General features: G+C 39.6%; 1 protein-coding gene across 2 annotated transcripts; it reads left to right on the top strand.

The window, feature by feature from the left end:
* Positions 1–7,268: 7,268 nt before the first annotated feature.
* LOC150061533 (monocarboxylate transporter 1-like) lies at positions 7,269–15,750 on the top strand. Of its 2 annotated transcripts, none has more exons than XM_090333702.1 (4): positions 7,269–7,526; positions 8,756–8,899; positions 10,975–11,841; positions 14,372–15,750. In XM_090333702.1, exons 1-4 carry the CDS (start codon positions 7,307–7,309, stop codon positions 14,644–14,646), a joined length of 1,506 nt encoding a protein of 501 aa, XP_090189828.1. In that variant the 5' UTR covers positions 7,269–7,306; the 3' UTR covers positions 14,647–15,750. The 2 variants fall into 2 exon arrangements, with proteins under 2 accessions (XP_090189828.1, XP_090189827.1); XM_090333701.1 differs by lacking the exon at positions 7,269–7,526 and adding an exon at positions 8,213–8,273.
* The last annotated feature ends 3,473 nt before the right edge of the window (positions 15,751–19,223 follow it).

The raw sequence follows: 19,223 nt of genomic DNA, 5'->3' as shown, positions 1-19,223 counted from the left end.
TACTAGTGATTGTATATAAAGATTCCCTTCTTGAATAATTGTTTGTTAAACATGTCATTTGAAATATGATGTAAAAATCAATGTTAATAAATTCTTTAATAAAAAATATAATAGTATAAAAGAGGATGTCATATCATCCAGGATTCTTTTTTCTAAAACTGAAGTGTATTTTTAAAATGTTTTAATCATTTATCTAAAGCTCAATGATATTCAATGTTTATTTTAAGTTTGGTGTTTCTTTTTGTACAAGTTTGCTTTTAAAATTAAGTTTTGTTTGGGGTTTTTTTTTTGCTTGTAATTATAGCTACTCAGGAGGCTGAAATTTGAGTATCAAGATTTGAAGCAAGCTCAGTTAAGCAAATCTGAGAGATTTTTGTCTCCAATTAGCAAAAATCTAGTAGCGGAGATGTGGTTCAAGTGGTAGAGCATCAGAGCTGATTGAAAAATCCAAGGGAGTGCACAGGTTCCTGGGTTTAAGCCCTGTACTGGCCTAAGAAAAAAAACAAAGGAAGAAGGGCAGGGCAAAGCAGGGCAGGGTTGTTTGGGTCAGGTCTCCGGGACCTATATGTTAACCATGTTGCCCCATCTGCTGTTCTACATCTTCAGCGCAGACCTAGCTCTGTAACAGGTCTTACAATTCTCTCAATCAGGCACTTCAAGACACACTGTGGACTTGCAACTCCTATGACTTCTTAATATTCCAGGGAGATAAAGCTCATTATTAGATACAGAAGGAAATTCATCTCTTTATAATGTTAACTCATGAATTCTTATTTTTATGGGCTAAGCTTAGTGCCAATTTCATACACTTTGGCTTCATAACAAATTCCCACGGGAAGACATTTCTGTAAGTGTCCTCAGATAAATATGATGCAATTACATTTTCTGTCATCTTTTTAATGTCTGTAAAGGATGGCACATACCGGTCCATTTCCTTCTTTTTCTTTAACATATATTAACTAAATAAAGGGGTTTCATTGTGACATTTTTCATGCATGCATGTAATATATTTTTATCATATTCACCCCTTCTCCCTCTACTACTCTTCCTTATCCTTGATTTATTTTACAATGTTAATGGTTCCATTATTTTATTTTTGTACATGGTACAAGGAAGTTTGATCATGTTCACATCCTTCACCACTCATTCAGATAGGGATTCTTATGATTAAGAGTCTTCATCATTTCTCCTTTCAGATATTTTATGAAATTAGTCAAAACCAGACGCATTTGTATAGGTGGGTCAATGTACTGTCATGACTCTGTAATCATGCCCGGGACATCTAAATTGTTACATTTTTCCAGACCATTTCCTGTTTTCATTGTTATTTAGAAAAGATTTGAGCAGCTGGTTGCTTGGCACTGGAGAGGAGATAGAACACTCCTGCCCTGCCAGTCTGGCTGAACCCTAGCCTGGCCTGTCTTTAAGCCCATGGCTGGACTGAGTTCACTCAGCATTTTGCTGATACTGTTTTCCCTACTTATCAACAAAAGTAAATCTTATCTAGTTTATAAAAAGAAAATGAACTTGTTAACTCTATCTATAAAGCTCTCAATGAATAAATAGATGAGAAGCCAGTTTTCAGAGCAAAACCAGAGACTAAAACAGAAGCCCAGCTTCTACATTACAACTAAGCCATGCCTGCAGAAACCTGCACCAAAAATACATGCTTTGACAGTTAGAGTGGTGATGGGGAGACTTTATGAAATAACTCTTCCACCTATCATGGTTTTTCTTAGGTGAGGGTAGGGTTTTTGTTTTGGGGGTTTTTTGCTCTTGCCCATTCTGATAAGTAATCAAAACAATTGGGGAGGACTGCTGAAGGAGATGAATCTGTAATTGCCCTCTTGCCCTAGAACAGTGGTGATCTCTTGTTCATTTCTGGGCTACAGCAACTACTAGATAAGTCCTAAATTGGAGGAAAAGGAGTTGAACTGTTCTTTTCTGGACTGTGGGTTTCAAATCACTAGGAAACTAGAAGCCACCTGATAGTTTGTAGATTCCTACAAATAAGAAAATTCCACAGTTTTTTGGTCATAGCTCAGCTTTGTTTTTCTGGTCAAGAATTTCTGAGGAAACCTGGGGAAAGACCAGGAGCCTCTCAAGCTTTAGAATAAGCCTTAGTCCTTGTTTAATACATACTATGAATTTAATTATGATAGTGAAGCATTGCTAATATTTAAATGATAGGTTTAACAAATGAACACCAGATTTTTTGATAAGCTATATATTTATCTCTCTCTTTTTTTTTTTGCCAGTTCTGGGCTTGAACTCAGGGCCTGAGCACTGTCCTTGGGCTTTCTCAAGGCTAGAACTCTACCACTTGAGCCACATCACCATTTCTGGCTTTTTCTGTGTATGTGGTTCCAAAGAATCGAACCCAGAGCTTCATGCAAGCTAGACAAGCACTCTACCACTAGGCCAGGCTCCCAGCCTATATTTATCTTTTATCTCTTCTTTTTGTTGTGTCCGCTGCCATTCACTGTGCTACACCTCCAGCCTCAAATTTGTTTAAATGAAATTTTGTAGTATTGTAGACACATCCACTATGGTAGCATCAAGCAATGCTATCCAAATGTTACCCATCTTGTAAATTAATGTTCATTTTCAGTGGTTTTGCTTACTAGGACTATACCTAATATGTAGGATCACAACTGAAATAATCCAGAAATCTAGGAGTTTTCATCTTCATCCTTTGGGAGAAAAAAAAAACAAAACAGAAACATAAAAGCTCTGTCTGGGCCCTGGTAGCTCATACTTATAATCCTGGCTATTCAGGAGGCCAAGATGTGAAGATTGTGGTCCCAAGCCAGCCTAGGCAGAAAAGTTCATGATTCTCATCTCCAATTAACCACCCAAAAAACTAGAAGTAGAGGTAGGGGTCCAGTGGCAGCGCACTAGCCTTGAGCAAAAAAGCTCAGGGACAATGCCCAGGCCCTGAGATTAAGTTCAGGTATGGCACCAAAACAATCAAACAAACAGATGAAATTCAAGAGAAAATAGGCCATTTAATAAGAACTATTAGAAACTTCAATTAAAATGAAATTATGATGGTTATACAATTCTTTTAGTATACTACAAAAATACAGCGATAGATGATGCTTTAAAATTATTAACAATAGCAATAAGACTAATTTTTAACAAAAGACAAAGTTGTGCAAACCCTGGGTATTTTTCCATATTATATTTTTAGACACTTTATTTCCACAAAAGTCTTATTTTTTTTAACTTAAAAAGGTCTTTCATTTTCTTCAGTACAACTATCTTTAAGACTTGTTTTATTTCTACTACTGTGAGATCATTCTGTAAATTATATTTGAAGTCTTCATGTTGACTAGTAGGTTAACTATTAAAAGTTGACCTCTACAGCTAGGAGACTAAAATTTTCACAGTTGGTACTTTACCATTTGGGCCACACCTTTAGTTCCAGGAAACTAGGATTTTTATAGACTAAGACATACATTGGTAAAAAGTGAGTCATTCGACCTAAACCATATTGAAATGTATTATACCCATCCCAGGTGACCAAAACAGTCATGGTAGCATCAAGATACATTGTTAATTTGAACATCATTTCTTTTCCCAGTCCTGGGGACTGAACTCAGGACCTGATCACTGTTCAGGGGCATTCTCAAGGCTAGAGTTCTACCACTTGAGCTACCACTTTCAGCTTTTACTATGTATGTGGTACCAAGGAATCGAACCCATGACTTCATGCATGCTAGGCAAGCACTCTTACCACTAGACCAAACTCCCAGTCCCTGGATATAATTTTTTTTATTGTGATTAATAGAAGGGTTACATTATATTCACCAGATAAAAGGTGCATAACTTCACAAACATTGATACTCTTTCTCATGACATGGTCCCCATTTCCCTCCCACCCTCTCCTCGCTTATCTTGATTTCCCCCTTCCCTATCCAATTTCAAATAACCAATTAAGCACATATAAAATATATCAGATAACAAGGTGAAATATTGTAACAATATGAGATAACCAAGGGAGAGCAAAAGAGATGAGAGATAACATAGTACATTAAGGACAACAGTCACTCATTATATGGCTTTTGTTTCTATATCCTGGAGGTCCTTACATTTAGTGTCATACTATTTGGCCTAATGTCTCTAGATTTTGTTCTATTGTAAATCTCTGCTAGGAGAGCCCAGGGTTTCTACTGATTATGACAAATGAGGGAGACTATTGGGCCTATGTTCCTTTGAGTCTGGCTTACTTCACTTAATAGGATTTTTTCTAAGTCTTTTCATTTTGTTGCAAATGGGGCAATGTCATTCTTTCTGACAGCAGCATAGAATTCCATTATGTATAAATAGCACATCTTGTTGATCCACTCATCAACTGAGGGACATCTGGGTTGGTTCCATATCTTTGCTATGGTAAATAGTGCTGCAATGAACATCATTGTGCTAGTGGATTTAGTATGTCCTTGTTTCTGGACGATTGGGTAAATGCCAAGTAGTGGAATTGCTGGGTCATAGGAGAGTTCCATGTTTAGTCTTTTGAGGAACTTCCATACTGCTTTCCATAGTGGTTGAACCAGTTTGCACTCCCACCAACAGTAGTGATCCCTCCTGGCTACATCCCCTCCAGCACCTGTTATTCGTTTTCCTGATCCTGGCCATTCTAACTGGAGTGAGGTGGAATCTTAGAGTTGTTTTGATTTGCATTTCTTTTATGACCAGAGATGTCGAGCATTTCTTCATGTGTTATAGGCCATTCTTATTTCTTCTTCAGAGAAGACTCTCTTTAAGTCTTTGGCCCATCTTTTAATGGATGGTTGTTGCTTTGGAGATTAGTTTTGGAGTGATTCAATTTTTTGAGTTGTTGATATATTTTAGATATGGGCCTTTGTCCGTTGTATGGTTAGTGAAGATCTTCTCCCATGCTGTAAGCTTCCTAGTTAATTTATTAGCTATGTCCTTTGCCTTACAGAAGCTCTGCAGTTTAATGCAGTCCCACTTACCCTGGACATAATTTTTTTTGTGCCAGCCCTGGGGCTGGAGCTCAGGGCCTGAACACTGGGTTTTCTCAAGGCTAGAGTTCTACCACTTCAGCCACAGCACCACTTCTGGATTTTTCTATGTATGTGGTACCAAGGAATCGAACCGGGTCTTCATGCATGCCAGGCAAGCACTCTTACCACTGGTCCAAACTCCTGGTCCCCCTGGACATAATTTTTAAAATGTATTAGTATATATTATTATGTAAAGGAGCTTCATTGTGATATTTCCTAACATGAATATGATGTGGTTAGATTCACCTCCTCTTATACTGGTTCTTATCTCCCTTTTCCAAATAATTTTTAAGGTATGGGCATTGGTTCTAATTTCATACATGCATAGGAAGGATTTTGATCCTGTTCATCCTCTCTTCCCACCCTCCTCCTCCTAATAGTTTCTACTTACAAATTGGTCATAACTGACACTGGCTTAAGAAAAACAAAGGAGAGGGTAAATTTCCCTAAAGAAGGCTAAAAAAGCTGTTCATTCCCAGCCTCTTCCATGTGCTACTAATTCAAATCTTACAGTGGATAACAAAAGGAAAGGGGAGATCTTTATTGTCATTATAAAGGTAATGTACAGAGGAGTTGCAGTTACATAAGCCAAGTAAAGCATACATGTCTATTTAAAACTACCAGCTTCTGAAGTTATGGTTCGCTTTGCTGTTGTTGTTGTTTTTAAACCTGAGCTTGAATTCAGGACCTTGTGTGCTCTGGCTCATCTAGCTTGCTCATGGTTGTTACTCTCCTACTGAAAACACACTTCCAACCCAGCTTGTTGCTGATGTATTGGAGATGGAGTTTCATGACCTTTCTGCCAAGCCTATCTTTGAATCATCTCATCTCCTCTGTATCTCAGCCTCCCTAAGTAACTAAGATTACAGGAATTAGCCACTAACATCTGTTTAAGATTCATTTTTAATGGAGGCAGTCTTCTATTGTTTAGGAATAGATCTAGTCACATAATAGAAAAAAAAGCTGACATCTAAACAGTTGGATGAAATATAACTTTCCTGAGAGAACTTTCCATTCCATTAAACAAAAATCTTGTATTTAGAAGTGATCTTTTGAATTGTAAATTGCTTTGAATCTAATGAACCTTTGTGTAGGGGGCGGGGAGCTGGGAGTGCAGCCTAGTGGTAGAGTGCTTGCCTCCCATGCACAAGGCCCTAGGTTTGATTCTCTGGTACCACATACACAGAAAAAGCTGGAAATGGTGCTGTGGCTCAAGTGGAAGAGCACTAGACTTACGAAAGTCCAAGAACAGTGCCCAGGCCCTGAGTTCAAGCTCCAGGACTGACAATAAAAGAAAAACCATTGTGTCGGAAATGGTGCTGTATGGCTCAAGATGGTAGAACACTATCCTTGAGCACAAAAGCTCAGGGACAGTGCCAAGGCCTGAGTTAAAGCTCTAAGACAGGTGAAAAAAGAAGAAGAAAAAAGGGTCACTCCTGGTTAAAAAATAATAATAAAAAAATAAAAATTGGGGGGTAGGGGGGAGGGTAATGGGTACTAAGACATGTGAAAGGGTATCAATGTATGTGAATTAATGCACCTTCTATCTGGCAAATATCATGTAACCCTTTTATTAATTACAATAAAAAAAATAAAAATTAAATAAGTAGGGCCTGGAGTTTCACCTAGTGGTAGAGTGCTTGTCTAGCACGCATGAAGACCTGGGTTTGATTCCTCGGTACCATATGTACATAGAAAAGCTGGAAATGGTGCTGTGGATCAAGTGGTAAAGCGCTAGCCTTGAGAAAGCCCAAGGACAGTGCTCAGGCCTCTGCTCAAGCCCCAACACTGGCGAGGGGGTGGGGGAGGAAGGGAAATTAGGTAAGTGTTTTGGGGAATAAATTTGAGAAAAGGAGAAAAAAATAAGGAAACTAGCAAGCTGTAAAACTCATGGAGTTTCATAAATAGGTAAGTTCCAAAGAAGAATTTGGTTACCTTCAGTAATGTACATATTAATTATTGAAACAGACATGCATTTAAATTTGAGGACAAATATTGCATTTACTGGGAAAAGGTTTGGCATGCAGTTCAAATGGTGGTGAGCTTCTAACTTTAAGCATTTAAAATTTGAGGCAGTATTCTACTTCTTTTACTGTTTTCCTGCTAGGTTCAAGGAAGACATGCAGCACAGAAACAATTTAGTTATTTGTAACATAGGTGTTAGGAGTTGTGTGAGCATCCTTTGTTATTGACCTACTTGTTACATACTGTTTTCATTTATATCCTTCAGATATTTGGATTTAAGCCGCATTTTTTAAAATCCATCTTCACATATGATGTCATCATCAGATGGAGGTCCAGTTGGATATACACCCCCAGATGGAGGCTGGGGGTGGGCAGTGGTAGTTGGTGCTTTCATTTCTATTGGCTTCTCTTGTGCATTTGGAAAATCTGTTTCTATCTTTTACAAAGAAATTGAAGGTATATTCAATGCCAGCACCAGCGACGTATCGTGGATTTCCTCCATCATGTTTGCTGTCATGTATGCTGGAGGTAAGTGCTTCTTGCTGTTTGAACAAATGTTCAGTAAGGAGACAAAAGCTCTGTGTCAAGTAATCTCTGTTCCTGGTGATTTTATCAGTAAAACATTCACAATGTTAAATCATATAAAATGTTAGTTCTTAACACTATTTACTAAGAATCATTTTTCTAATGTTTCTTATCAGCAAAAGCTACATGGCTTCTGTGTGTTCTCTTAGGCCAATTATAACATTATAAATCATGTAGTTTAAAGTATAACTTTTTCCAGACATATTGGTTCGTGCCTGCAATCCCTGCACTCAGTAGGCTGAGGTGTTAGGACCCCGGTTCAAGGTCAAGTGGAATATAGAGAGAAACCTGTCTCTTAAACAAAACCATAAAAGATAGCCTTCTTGAAAAAATTTTTTTAGCCTAGGAATATGGCTTGGTGGTAGAGTACTTGCCTAGCATGCATAAGACACTGGGTTCAACCTCTGCCACCCCAAAACAAAAACCATGAAACAACGTTTTCTGCTTTTGCTGTCATATAGAAATGTGATTGATTTGTTTCTCTAAATTTTAATGGTGTATCCAGTAATCTTACTAGGCTCTTCTTTTTTCTAATAGTTCATTGGTAGATTCTATCAAAAGTTTTAGATATACAAAGTATCTTCTGCGAATACTGATAGTTTGGTTTCTTCCTTTCCTTACACCTTTTTCCCCTCTGTATTTCTGCGATGGCTCGGACTTCAAGTATAATATTGAAGAAAAGAGGTGATGGTAGGCATTCTTGTTTTGTAATTTTACGTTGGTTTGTTATTGTTGTCTTCTATAAGAAACAAAACACATTTTTAGCTAGCTTGCAAATATGTTCTAGAGTTAGAAGTTGGATCAGATTTGTTGGAACAGAATTAATAGCAGCAGACTTGGTACACATATTGGTAATATTCTAGGTATACGAAGAAGCCTACACATACTTATAATCATGGAATTGAAACTTATTCTAAGTTAGTTTGAGGTCTTTCATACCTATTTAGAATCCATCTAATATTTTAGATTACAGAAGATTCACAATCATTGCTATTTTTTTCTACTACACAAACTTGTAGCTCCAAAATAATGACAGAAAGCAATATTCCTTACAATGGTTTCTGTTTTGTTTTTACTGGCTATTGGGGGGATTTAATCCTGACATTTTCTTGTTAGTAACGCCTGTGTGAACACGGCTTCTCTGTGTTACCAAGTGATTCATTCTCTCCTAGGTCCTATCAGCAGTGTCCTGGTGAATAGATATGGGAGCCGCCCAGTCATGGTGGCTGGGGGCTGCTTGTCCAGCTGTGGCCTAATTGTGGCTTCTTTCTGTAACACTGTTCAGAAACTCTACTTGTGTATTGGAGTCATTGGAGGTAAGCTGCTACTGACTCATTTTCACGCAGTCATTGTTTTGTAGGCTACTGGTAGCATTTATCTGCCTATTCTTTTGAGATGCCAGGAAATTTTCAGAGTATTTTGAGGTTAAATAGATTAAGAGCAATGTAAAAGCATGCCTTTAAAATGCAATACCATTATTTGTTAAATAAATGAGTTAAAAGTTCTTGTCTTTTCTTCTCTTCCCCCCCTCCCCCACCTCATTCACTTCCTGACTTTTTCTGTTTCCCACGACCCTCCATGGTCTTTCTTTCCTTCCCTTAAGAAAGAGAATTATAATAGAGACAGAGTGTGGTTCACAGACTTGTTCCACTCAGCAGAAAATTTTCCATGAAAATTAGTTCTAATTGGACTACAACAGACAGTTTAGAATTTTCTGGTGAAGAAGCCAGATGACTTTCAGAGTGAAGAGGATACCTGAGAACTCTCCTTCCCCTCCCTTCTTGTCCTTAGTACTGGGAGAGTAAACTCAAGGCCTTCTAGATCACTCTAGGCAAGCATTCTATCACTTGAGCCACACCCCCAATCTGTGGCTCTCCTTTTTTTTTTTTTTTTTTGGTGGGTCATGAGGCCTGAACTCAGCCTGGGCGCTGTCCCTGAGCTCTTCAGCTCAAGGCTACCACCCTACCTTGAGCCAAACCCCACTTCCCATCAAGAGGTTAATTGGAGATAGAACCTCAGGTCCTTTTGTGCCTAGGCTGGCTTTGAACCTTGATCCTCAGATCTCAGCCTGCTGAATAGCTAGGATTACAGGCATGAGCCACCATGCCTGACTTCGCTCTCCTTTTTATTCCAGGTACTATGCATCCCTCCAAATGTCAAGGTCACAAATATCAAGACAAAGCTGAGGCTAGATGCCAGTAGCTCACGCCTGTAATTCTAGCTACTCAGGAGGCGTAGAATCATGATCCAGAGCTAGCTCAGGTAGAAAAGTTCATGAGACTCTTATCTTCCAGTTAACCAGAAAACAAGATGTAGAGATATGGTGCATGTGGTAGAATACAGTATTAAGCAAAAAAAAAAAAAAGCTAAGCAAAACCATGAGGCTCTCTGAATTCAAGCCACGGCACCTGTTCCCGCAGAAAGAGGAGGAGAAGAAAAGGGAGGAGGAGAGGAGGAAATACAAATAATATCCATCACTCATACCTTTACAATGCAAAGCAAACACCAATGTAAAAGTTTATTTTATGCCGTAGCTGCTCATATATCTTCCTGTGCACACTTACACATAATTATTTTCAAAGAAAAGATGAAGTTATGTGTTATGTTTGTAACAGTTTGGGAGTTATACCCCTAGCATATTACCAGTTGGTTTTTTAAACTTTATACATCATCTACATAGCTTTCCACCTCAGTAAAGCTACACTGGAAGAATGCCGTAATTTATTTTATCATTCTCTGATTGATACACACAATTTTTACAATTTTTACTGTTGGTAACTAATGTTTGCATGACTTCTCTGTATATCTTTATGAGAGTGATTTTTTTCCAGTTCTAAGTATTTGAAGTCAGAGCCTCGTGTACTCTACCAGTTGAGCCACCCCTCCATCCCTTTTTTGTCTTCATTCTTTTCGAGATAGGGTCTTGATTTTCACTCGGGCCAATCTGGACCACAATCCCCTATTTGTGCTTCCTGAGTAGCTTTGATTGCAAGCACTTAGCACTAAGCACAGCTTTTCCTCTAAGGTTTGTACTACCTCAAAGTATTTTTACTTGATTCATACCTTTTTATGTTTGTAAGTTATTCTCTCTCTTCTTCTCAGTTCCAGGTTCTTTTGGAAAGCTAGTGTTATAAGATTAAACAGGATCCCACATTAGTATCATTTGGTTGCCAGAGTGAAAACAATTACTTTAATATAATAGTGTAAGCCTGATATTTGCTACATAAAGAGACAAAGAATCTGTGAATGTGTACCTAAAATGGCCCACTTAATCGTCTACCAATTATAATAACCTCGTTCATAATTATGATCATTTCGTCCTATTTCCATTCCATTTCTTTGCCTAGTTAATTAATAACAGATATGTTGCCTATGTTTCCCCTTCTCCTAGGTCTTGGGCTTGCATTCAACTTGAACCCAGCTCTGACCATGATTGGCAAGTATTTCTATAAGAAGCGACCATTGGCCAATGGACTGGCCATGGCAGGCAGCCCTGTGCTTCTTGCTACCTTGGCCCCTCTCAATCAGACTCTCTTTGATATCTTTGGCTTGAGAGGAAGCTTCCTAATTCTTGGAAGCCTGTTACTACACTGCTGCATCGCAGGATCCCTGATGCGACCAATAGAGCCTGAGCCAACCGACACAGAGAAATTGGGGTCCAAAGAATCTCTTCAGGAAGCTGGAAAATGTGATGCAAAAAAGGATGCAGGTGATGCAAATGCACGGTGTGCTGGTGCGACTCTGGGAGAGGAGAAGCTCTCAGTCTTCCAAACAATTAGCCAAGTTCTGGATTTGTCACTGTTCACTCACAGAGGCTTTGTTCTGTACCTCTCTGGTAATGTGATAATGGCTTTTGCACTGGGTGCACCCTTAGTCTTTCTTAATAGTTACGCCAAGAGTCAACATTATGCTAGTGAGAAGGCTGCCTTCCTTCTCTCTATTTTGTCTTTTGTGGACATTATAGCCAGACCTTCTATGGGAATCATAGCCAACACCAAGTGGGTAAGACCCAGAATCCAGTATTTCTTGGCTGCTTCTGTTATAGCAAATGGTATGTGTCACATGGTACTACCTTTATCCTCCAGCTACATTGGGTTCTGCATCTATGCGGGATTCCTTGGCTTTGCCTTTGGGTGGCTCAGCTCCATATTGTTTGAAACACTGATGGACCTCGTTGGACCCCAGAGGTTTTCCAGTGCTGTGGGCTTGGTGACCATCGTGCAATGCTGCCCTATCCTGTTGGGGACGCCACTTTTAGGTAGAGTATGATTCCCTACCTCTATGGCTTTTCTCAATCACAAAATGGGCATACCTGATAGGGTCAGTGACAGAGATCCATAGCTCTTTGGAGGAAAAAAGCAAGTCTTCCCATCTCTTGCCCGGGCTGTTGGTATAATGCTTGGCACAACATGCTCACCCAAATAATTACAGAATGGGATTGAGTTGACCTAGCAAGCTAAGAGAAGAATTTAAGAAAATGTGCTTATTATAGAAAAATGTGCCCCACCTTGTACATATTCATAGCAATTTCATTTTAATCAAGACATTTATCTCTAAACTATTCAAAAAATGCAATAGCACATGTAGCAGTTGGGCACCAATGGCTCATACCTGTAATCATAGCTTCTCAGGAGGCTGAATCCTGAGGATTGTGGCTCAAAGCCAGCGCCCCCACACACACACCTCCAGCAGGAAATCTCATGGTGACTTTTATCTCCAATTAACTACCAGAAAACCAGAAGTGGCACTGTGGCCCAAAGTGGTAGAGTGCTTGAGCAAAAAAGAGTTCAAGGACAGCTCCCAGTCCCTGAATTTAAGCTCTACAATCAGCCAACTGACACACACATACACACACACACACACACACACACACACACACACACACACACACACACACACTAGCTATTAGGGAAAGAATCACAATGCACCACACATTGTCCTAATTGCTTTATGAAGCAATTAGGTCTTTGGGGTTAGCCGTGGTATTGATTACTTTATAAATGAAGGAATAGAAGCTCCTAAAATGAAAATAACTGGCCCAAGATCACACAGCAAGTAAGCAACTCTAAAACTTGAAAATTATTGTCTTAGAATCCCATATTCTTGCCAGAGGCCAGTGGCTCAGGCCTATAATCCTAGCTAATGGGTGTGAAATCTGAACATCTGGTTTGAAGCCATCATGAGCGGGCAGACAAATCCAAGAAATCTCCTATCAACCAGCAAAACTGAATAGATAAAACACCATTTTCCTCCATCACAACCACCACCCTTAGTAAAAATCCTGTGGGCTGTTCAGACTGCTGTTAATAGTAGCTTCCTAAGTGGTCTGCCTGTGTTTGCTTCAGCTGTTCTGGGTCTTGCACCTCTTTAGCTGCTTCTCATTGCTCTTGGGTAGAAATCAAATTCCTTCATGTGATCTGTCATATTCTGTCTTCTCCAGCCTTATTTCCTACCACTAGCTCTTTGCTTTTTGGTCCAACAACCTGACCTTCACTTTCCTTACTTACCATGCTTCTTCCTACTCCTGCGCCTTTGCACTCACTCTCAGCCTGGAGCCTCTCCCCACCCACTTCTAAATGATGTCTATCCTCGCGCATTTCTCAGCTCACTTGACTTTATGTATCAAGGGTTTCATGGCCAAAAAAATATATTAATTTGGGAATACCAAGCTAAATAACATGCATTACTACCAACCTCATGAAGCCTTGAAGAGAAAAATTTATAATATGCCATTTAACTTTGACTTTAAAACAAGAGAGGTGTCTTGAAGCATAGGGGTTACACTAAAAGCCCTGCAGCCAATCTTCCTGGGTTACTGCAAGTTCACTTATCAGCGTTGTGACCTTGGTCAAGTTACTGAATGTCTCTGTTCTTCACTTTTCATATCTGCATGAGAAGAAATGATAGACACTCTGTGTTGTGAAGGTGAAGTGCTTAGATTGGTGGGAAAGTGTGGCTGTTCTTCACACAGGGCAACCACGGGAACAGTCTTTGGGAAATGCTGGAAGAAAAAGAATACTGGGGGCTGGGAAGGTGGCCTAGTGCTAGGGTGCTTTCCTGGCATGCATGAAGGACTCAGTTTGATTCTTCAGTACCACATAAACAGAAAAGGCCTAAAGTAGAGCTGTGGCTCAAGTGGTAGAGTGCTAGCCTTGAGCAAAAGAAGCTCAGGGACAATGCCCAAGCCCTGAGTTCAAGTCCCATGATTGGCAAAAAAAGAAAGAGCATTGGCCTTGGGCAGCTGGAACAGCTCTGTAGCCTTGTTCAACACTCCCAACCAAGCATCTTTTGAGCAACAAGTTTGAATATTATATAATCAAAAGAGATTCTCTGTGTCTTTCCACATTCCAAGGGCTGCTTTTATCATTCCAAGTTAACTAAAGAAAAAAATAATAACATAATATACAAGGCCACTCAAGATCAGTGAGTATATACACATAAGCTGGGTATATTTTTGCCAATCCTGGTGCTTGAACTCAGGGCCTGGGCACTGTCATTGGGCTTTCTGACTACTTGAGCTATAGTGCCACTTCCAGCTTTTTCTGTGTATGTGGTACCAAGAAATTGGACCCAGGGCTTCATGCATCTTAGGCAAGCACTATACCTCTAGGCCACGCTCCTGACCCAAGATGGGTAATTTTTAACAACTTTTTATACAGATTTGACATTTGTGAGTTCATTGGTGGTTAGATAACTATCTTTCTGAGCAGGTCATTCTGCTTTATTTGGAAAAGAGTAGTGATGCTAGTGTACTTTCACAGAAAGCTCTTTGTTCTTCACATCTCTAGGTCGTCTCAATGACATATATGGAGAGTACAAATACATGTACTGGACGTGTGGTGCCATCCTAATTGTTGCAGGGATCTATCTCTTCATTGGCATGGGCATCAATTATACACTTATGGAGAAAGAACAGAAATCACAGGAGAAGCAGAAAGGGGAAAGCAAAGAGGAAGAGTCCAGTGTAAATGCTGACAAGAAGCCAAAAGAAGTTGCTAAAGCAGCAGCATGTACAGAACAGGAAAGCCCCAAGGAGAAGCATCTGGTTTGGAACCATGCATGATATGAGAAGCCTTTGTTTACAAATACTGGACACTGTTTCTGAGTTGTGTAGCTCTTAAGGTGTGTAGTGAAAATCTATGGTAAGTCATACCAAGAGTCCATTGATGGAGTTTCCATTTTATTCCTTCACAGCAGTCTAAAAAAGAGAAAAAAAAGCACATCCCTTGGGGCAAGGAGTTTGTAAAGGATAAGGGAAGGAAGAAAATAGGTTTTATTTGATCTTGGATTGATTAAAGGTATACTTTACAGACCATACAGTCTCATAATCCCCCACCCCTTTCCTGTTTTTGTTGTGTTTTGTTTTGTTTTGAGACATGGTATCCCTATGTCGCTCAAGCTGGACTCAAACTCATGTTAGTCCTGCCTAAAACCTCAGAGTCCTAGAATTACAGACCTGACACCCTCCACATGCACACACCCATACACACACCTAGTAGCACATCATACCATTCAGGAGGTTAAAGGAACTCTGTCTTGAACTTGAGAAAGGAAGTAGGGAGAGAGAGGGAAAGAGGTGGAGGGAGGGAGGAAGGAAGGGAGGGAAAAAAAGAAAAGGAGCAAAGGAAATGGAAGGAGCTCCAGATTTGCAATTTTGAGAAAGGTATTTAGTCAAATTATTACCATCCCATTACAAAAATTTTCAAAGAGCAAAAGGTCCCTTCAATCCTTTGCAATGAACCCCTTCTCCTGGCCAAAATCTCTAGGAACCACTGATCTAGTTTCTGTCCTCTACTGTGGGGAGAAAAAGCTCCCTTCCACCTCTTTAAGGAGGCCTAATAGGAACAAAACCCCAGTGTCCTGTGGACAAGTGAGCAAGGGCCTAGTGCAGAAAATGCTAGACAGGAAATAGAGGTAGAGTCCATGAAATGTTCTCACCACTCTTGGAAGAAAAACAACCAATCACAAGGTACGTGCAAAATAAACAGCCAATCAGCAGAATCCCCAGCAACATCATGAACACCTGTCTCCAAACCTGTAGATCATATTGGCAGAGAAGTAGCAACATACCCCTTATGACTGCCTGCCTGTCTGCCTGCCTGCTGGTTTTCCTTAAACACTTTTTACTCCTCTTGGTCAATTTTTCTACCAACCTGTGGCTCTAAAATTCATAACAATATAGTTTGTCTCTTCCAACATGGAATAAATGGAATCATTTAGAGACTAATAGAATCTAAATTATTTGGTCTTTGTCCCCATTTTCAGGCCTACAGATGCTAAAACCCTTGGGCTCTCCACTGTATCTTTTGAATGTTAATAAGGTGACTTGTGGATAGAACCTTTAGTTAGCTCCACAGTGGAGCTTGGTCTCTGTTATGATCTAGAGTTATGTGGCAAGGCTAGCTCTGAGTTCTATCCCCTCAATTCTGGGGAGGGTGAGGGACTAGAGTTTGAGTTTAAACGCTAAGACCAATGATTTAATGTTAGGCCTACATCATGAAACCACCATAAAGCCCGCTAAGCCACAGTGTTTGGAAGGCTTGCTGGTACAGAAAATATGAAGCTCTTCTACATGGCTACTCATGAGTTTTATTCTCTATAATAAACCATTAAATGTGCATGAGGTGTTTTCCTGAGTTCCATGATTTGCTTTAACAAATCATGGAATTAAATAGAGCCATGGAAATGCCTACTTTATAGCTAGCTGGTCAACTACAGGGCAGCCTGTGGTGTGGTGTCTGTGGAACCAGGCCCCTGAACCTGTGAAGTTTGATACTATGGTCATTAGTGGTGGAGTGATTGTTCATATTGAAAATTCAAACCATTGGGTGTAAGAAATGTTGTGAGTAGTACTGGTAAGAAGGCTTAGTGGTAGAGTGCTTGCCTAGCATGCATGAAGCCCTCATCAGAATCACATAAACATAAAAACATAAAGAGCTGGAAGTGGTAGAGCATTAGCCTTGAGCACAGAGAGGCTCAGGGTCAGAGCCCAGGCCCGAGTTCAAACCCCAGGACCAGCAAAAAAAAAACAAAAACGAGAAGGAAGAATGAAATGCCATGAGTAGTCTGGAAATGTCACAGTGGAATGTATTATAGCACTGTATACAATTAATATGGATTAGTTATCATAATTTTACAAAAAGAAGAGAGCCCGTATTTGTACAACATCATGTTTTATGATTTGTATATGTGTTGTTGCATTTTTTTTGTCTTTATTGCTCAGTACTGTTTCTTTGTATGGATGGACCATAATTGTATATTCGTTCAATAGTTGATAGTCATTTTGTTATTTAAATGTTAAGGCTACATGAATAAAGCTACTATAAACATTTGCATATTCTCTTAGGTAATGCTAGGGTTGGGATTACATGTTTAATTTCACGTGCAACTAAGTATCTGCTTTCTCAGTGGGTGCTACTTTGCAGTCCCATGTCAACAGATGAGATTCTGGATGTTCTGAATCCTTGTCAGCAGTTATATATTATTAGGGGTGTGTGTGTGTGTGTGTGTGTGTGTGTGTGTGTGTGTGTGTGTGCCCGCGCGTGTGCGTGCGCATGGACGCGCGCACGCGCTCTCGTTGGTCTTGGAGCTTGAACTCAGAGCCTGGTCGCTGTCCCTGAGTTTTTGTGCTCAAAGCTAGCACTATATCACTTGAACCACAGCTCCACTTCTAGCTTTTTTGGAGGTTAGTTGGAGATAAGACTCTCACAAACTTTCCTGAATGGGCTGGCTTTGAACTGTGATGCTGAGATCTCAGCCTCCTGAGAAACTAGGATTACAGGCATGAGGCACCAACCCCAAGCCTATTAGATGTTGGGGATGTTTGGGGGTGGTTGTTTTTTTAATGTACCATTCTAGTATATGTGTACTATTTGTATCTTGTGATGATGTCTTCAGCTTTCCCAGGAAGCCAGATTTCTCTCTGTTGTCTTGTTTTCTTTATTTGTGATATTTTGCTGTCCTGATACTCTTTTTGTGATTCTCAATATTCCTCCTCTCTTTCTGTCTTCAGAATAGTCTCCCATGGCTCCGTTCATTCATGGAGTCAAAATGGTGTACCTTCTACTCCAACACCCCAAGACCAGCAAAAAAAAAAAAAAAAAAATGGAGGAAGGATGAAATGCCATGAGTAGTCTGGAAATGTACTTCTGATGTACTAAAGGGGATACATAGGAAAGTTTCTTTTTCCTTTTGTTATTTTGTTTGAGTTTCTCTATGTGGCCATGCTGGCCTCAAATTCATTATGTATCCCAAGCTGGCCTTGAACTCTGAATCCTCCTGCCTCTGCCTTCCTGTGCTGAGATCATAACTGTATCCATCACTCCCACAGAACTAGACAACCAGAATTACAATGAAAAAAATAAGGAACCTTTGGTAATAATTGCTGTTTGCAAAGCCTTGCTCCTTTTATTACAATATATCATTTAATCATATAAACTCTTGAAAGTGAGTATAATTTAAAATACTCACCTTTTAAATGGCATGTGGTATTGACACCTGATTTGCATTCTGGAACTGAAAGCAGACATCAACAGGAAAGCTGGCCTGTGGTTTACTTAATAGGATTACACCAAGGTTAATTTCTTCGCTTTGATAAAAAACACCCTCCTTGTATAAAATTAACATAAAAGAAAGCTGAATGAGGCACATAAAGGAACTCTCTAAACTACCTTGCAACTTCCCTATAAATCAGAAATCACAAAAGCAGGAGAGAGCATGATTCTGACTCCCTATTGGGCCCTTCATTCTAGAAAGGCATCTCATATCAGAAGTGTGCAGAGCCAGGGCATTCCAGCTGAGTGGCAAGACCTAAAGCTTAGGCAGAATGGACACATAGACTGAATTCCCGGTGATGGTGAAGGGTACAAAATGGTAAGCCTGACCTCCTGTCCCTACATCTAAATGAGAAAAACAAGTCCTGCTCCCCAGAAATATGTACTCTAATTTTTAATGTTTCCTTGGAGTTGGGATTCATAATGTGATTTTTAACACTTGAAAACTTTCTCTCCTAAAATGTTTTGCTACCTGAAGAATGGAAAGAGCTTCCTTTACAGTGAGCCCCAGAAGGGAATGCTACATCCATTAAGAAGCCTTCTTGAGGCTAGACACCTGTGGCTCGTACTTCTAATTCTAGCTACTCAGAAGGCTGAGATCTGAGGATTGCAGTTTGAAGCTGGCTTGAGAGGGAAAGTCCCTGAGTGTGCCATTCCAATTAATCAGCAGCAAGCCAGAAGGTGGCGCTGTGGCTCAAGTGTGGCTCAGCCCTAGTACCACACATTTAAAAAAAAAAAAGACAAAAGCATTTGAGAGAAGTAGGCTATGAACAGGCTTGAGTTTGCTAGCTGTAAAAGTAAGAGAAGGTTCATTAATTCACTTTTTCTTCTTTTACGATGTTGAATATTTTATTAACATTTCCTTGTAAAATTGACATATCAAATAACTTGGCCCAAATTTAGAAAAATGTGACTAGAATTTTCTAGAATGGTAGAGCATATATCTTAAAATTTTATCTTAACATCAGTTTGTTGGACTATATCATCCCCAGGGGATATGTTAAATACATGCATCAGTATTTTAATTGATGCTAAGTTAAGATTTTTTAAATTTTATTTTATTTTGTTGTAAACTTTTTTTTTTTTT

This window comes from Megascapheus bottae, chromosome 6 (assembly GCF_031878675.1).
Source record: "Megascapheus bottae isolate mThoBot1 chromosome 6, mThoBot2.hap1, whole genome shotgun sequence".
NCBI lineage: Eukaryota > Metazoa > Chordata > Mammalia > Rodentia > Geomyidae > Megascapheus > Megascapheus bottae.
Note: the sequence above shows the minus strand (reverse complement) of the source record. Positions and strands in the feature narration are given on the sequence as shown.

What these genes read in the sequence shown, in the direction of transcription:
- LOC150061533 (XM_090333702.1), top strand. Translation starts at nt 7,307, where the DNA reads ATGATGTCATCATCAGATGGAGGTCCAGTTGGATATACACCCCCAGAT. An exon ending in GTGTATTGGAGTCATTGGAG is followed by an intron (nt 8,900 to 10,974) that starts GTAAGCTGCTAC and finishes CCCTTCTCCTAG; the next exon opens with GTCTTGGGCTTGCATTCAAC. An exon ending in GTTGGGGACGCCACTTTTAG is followed by an intron (nt 11,842 to 14,371) that starts GTAGAGTATGAT and finishes TCACATCTCTAG; the next exon opens with GTCGTCTCAATGACATATAT.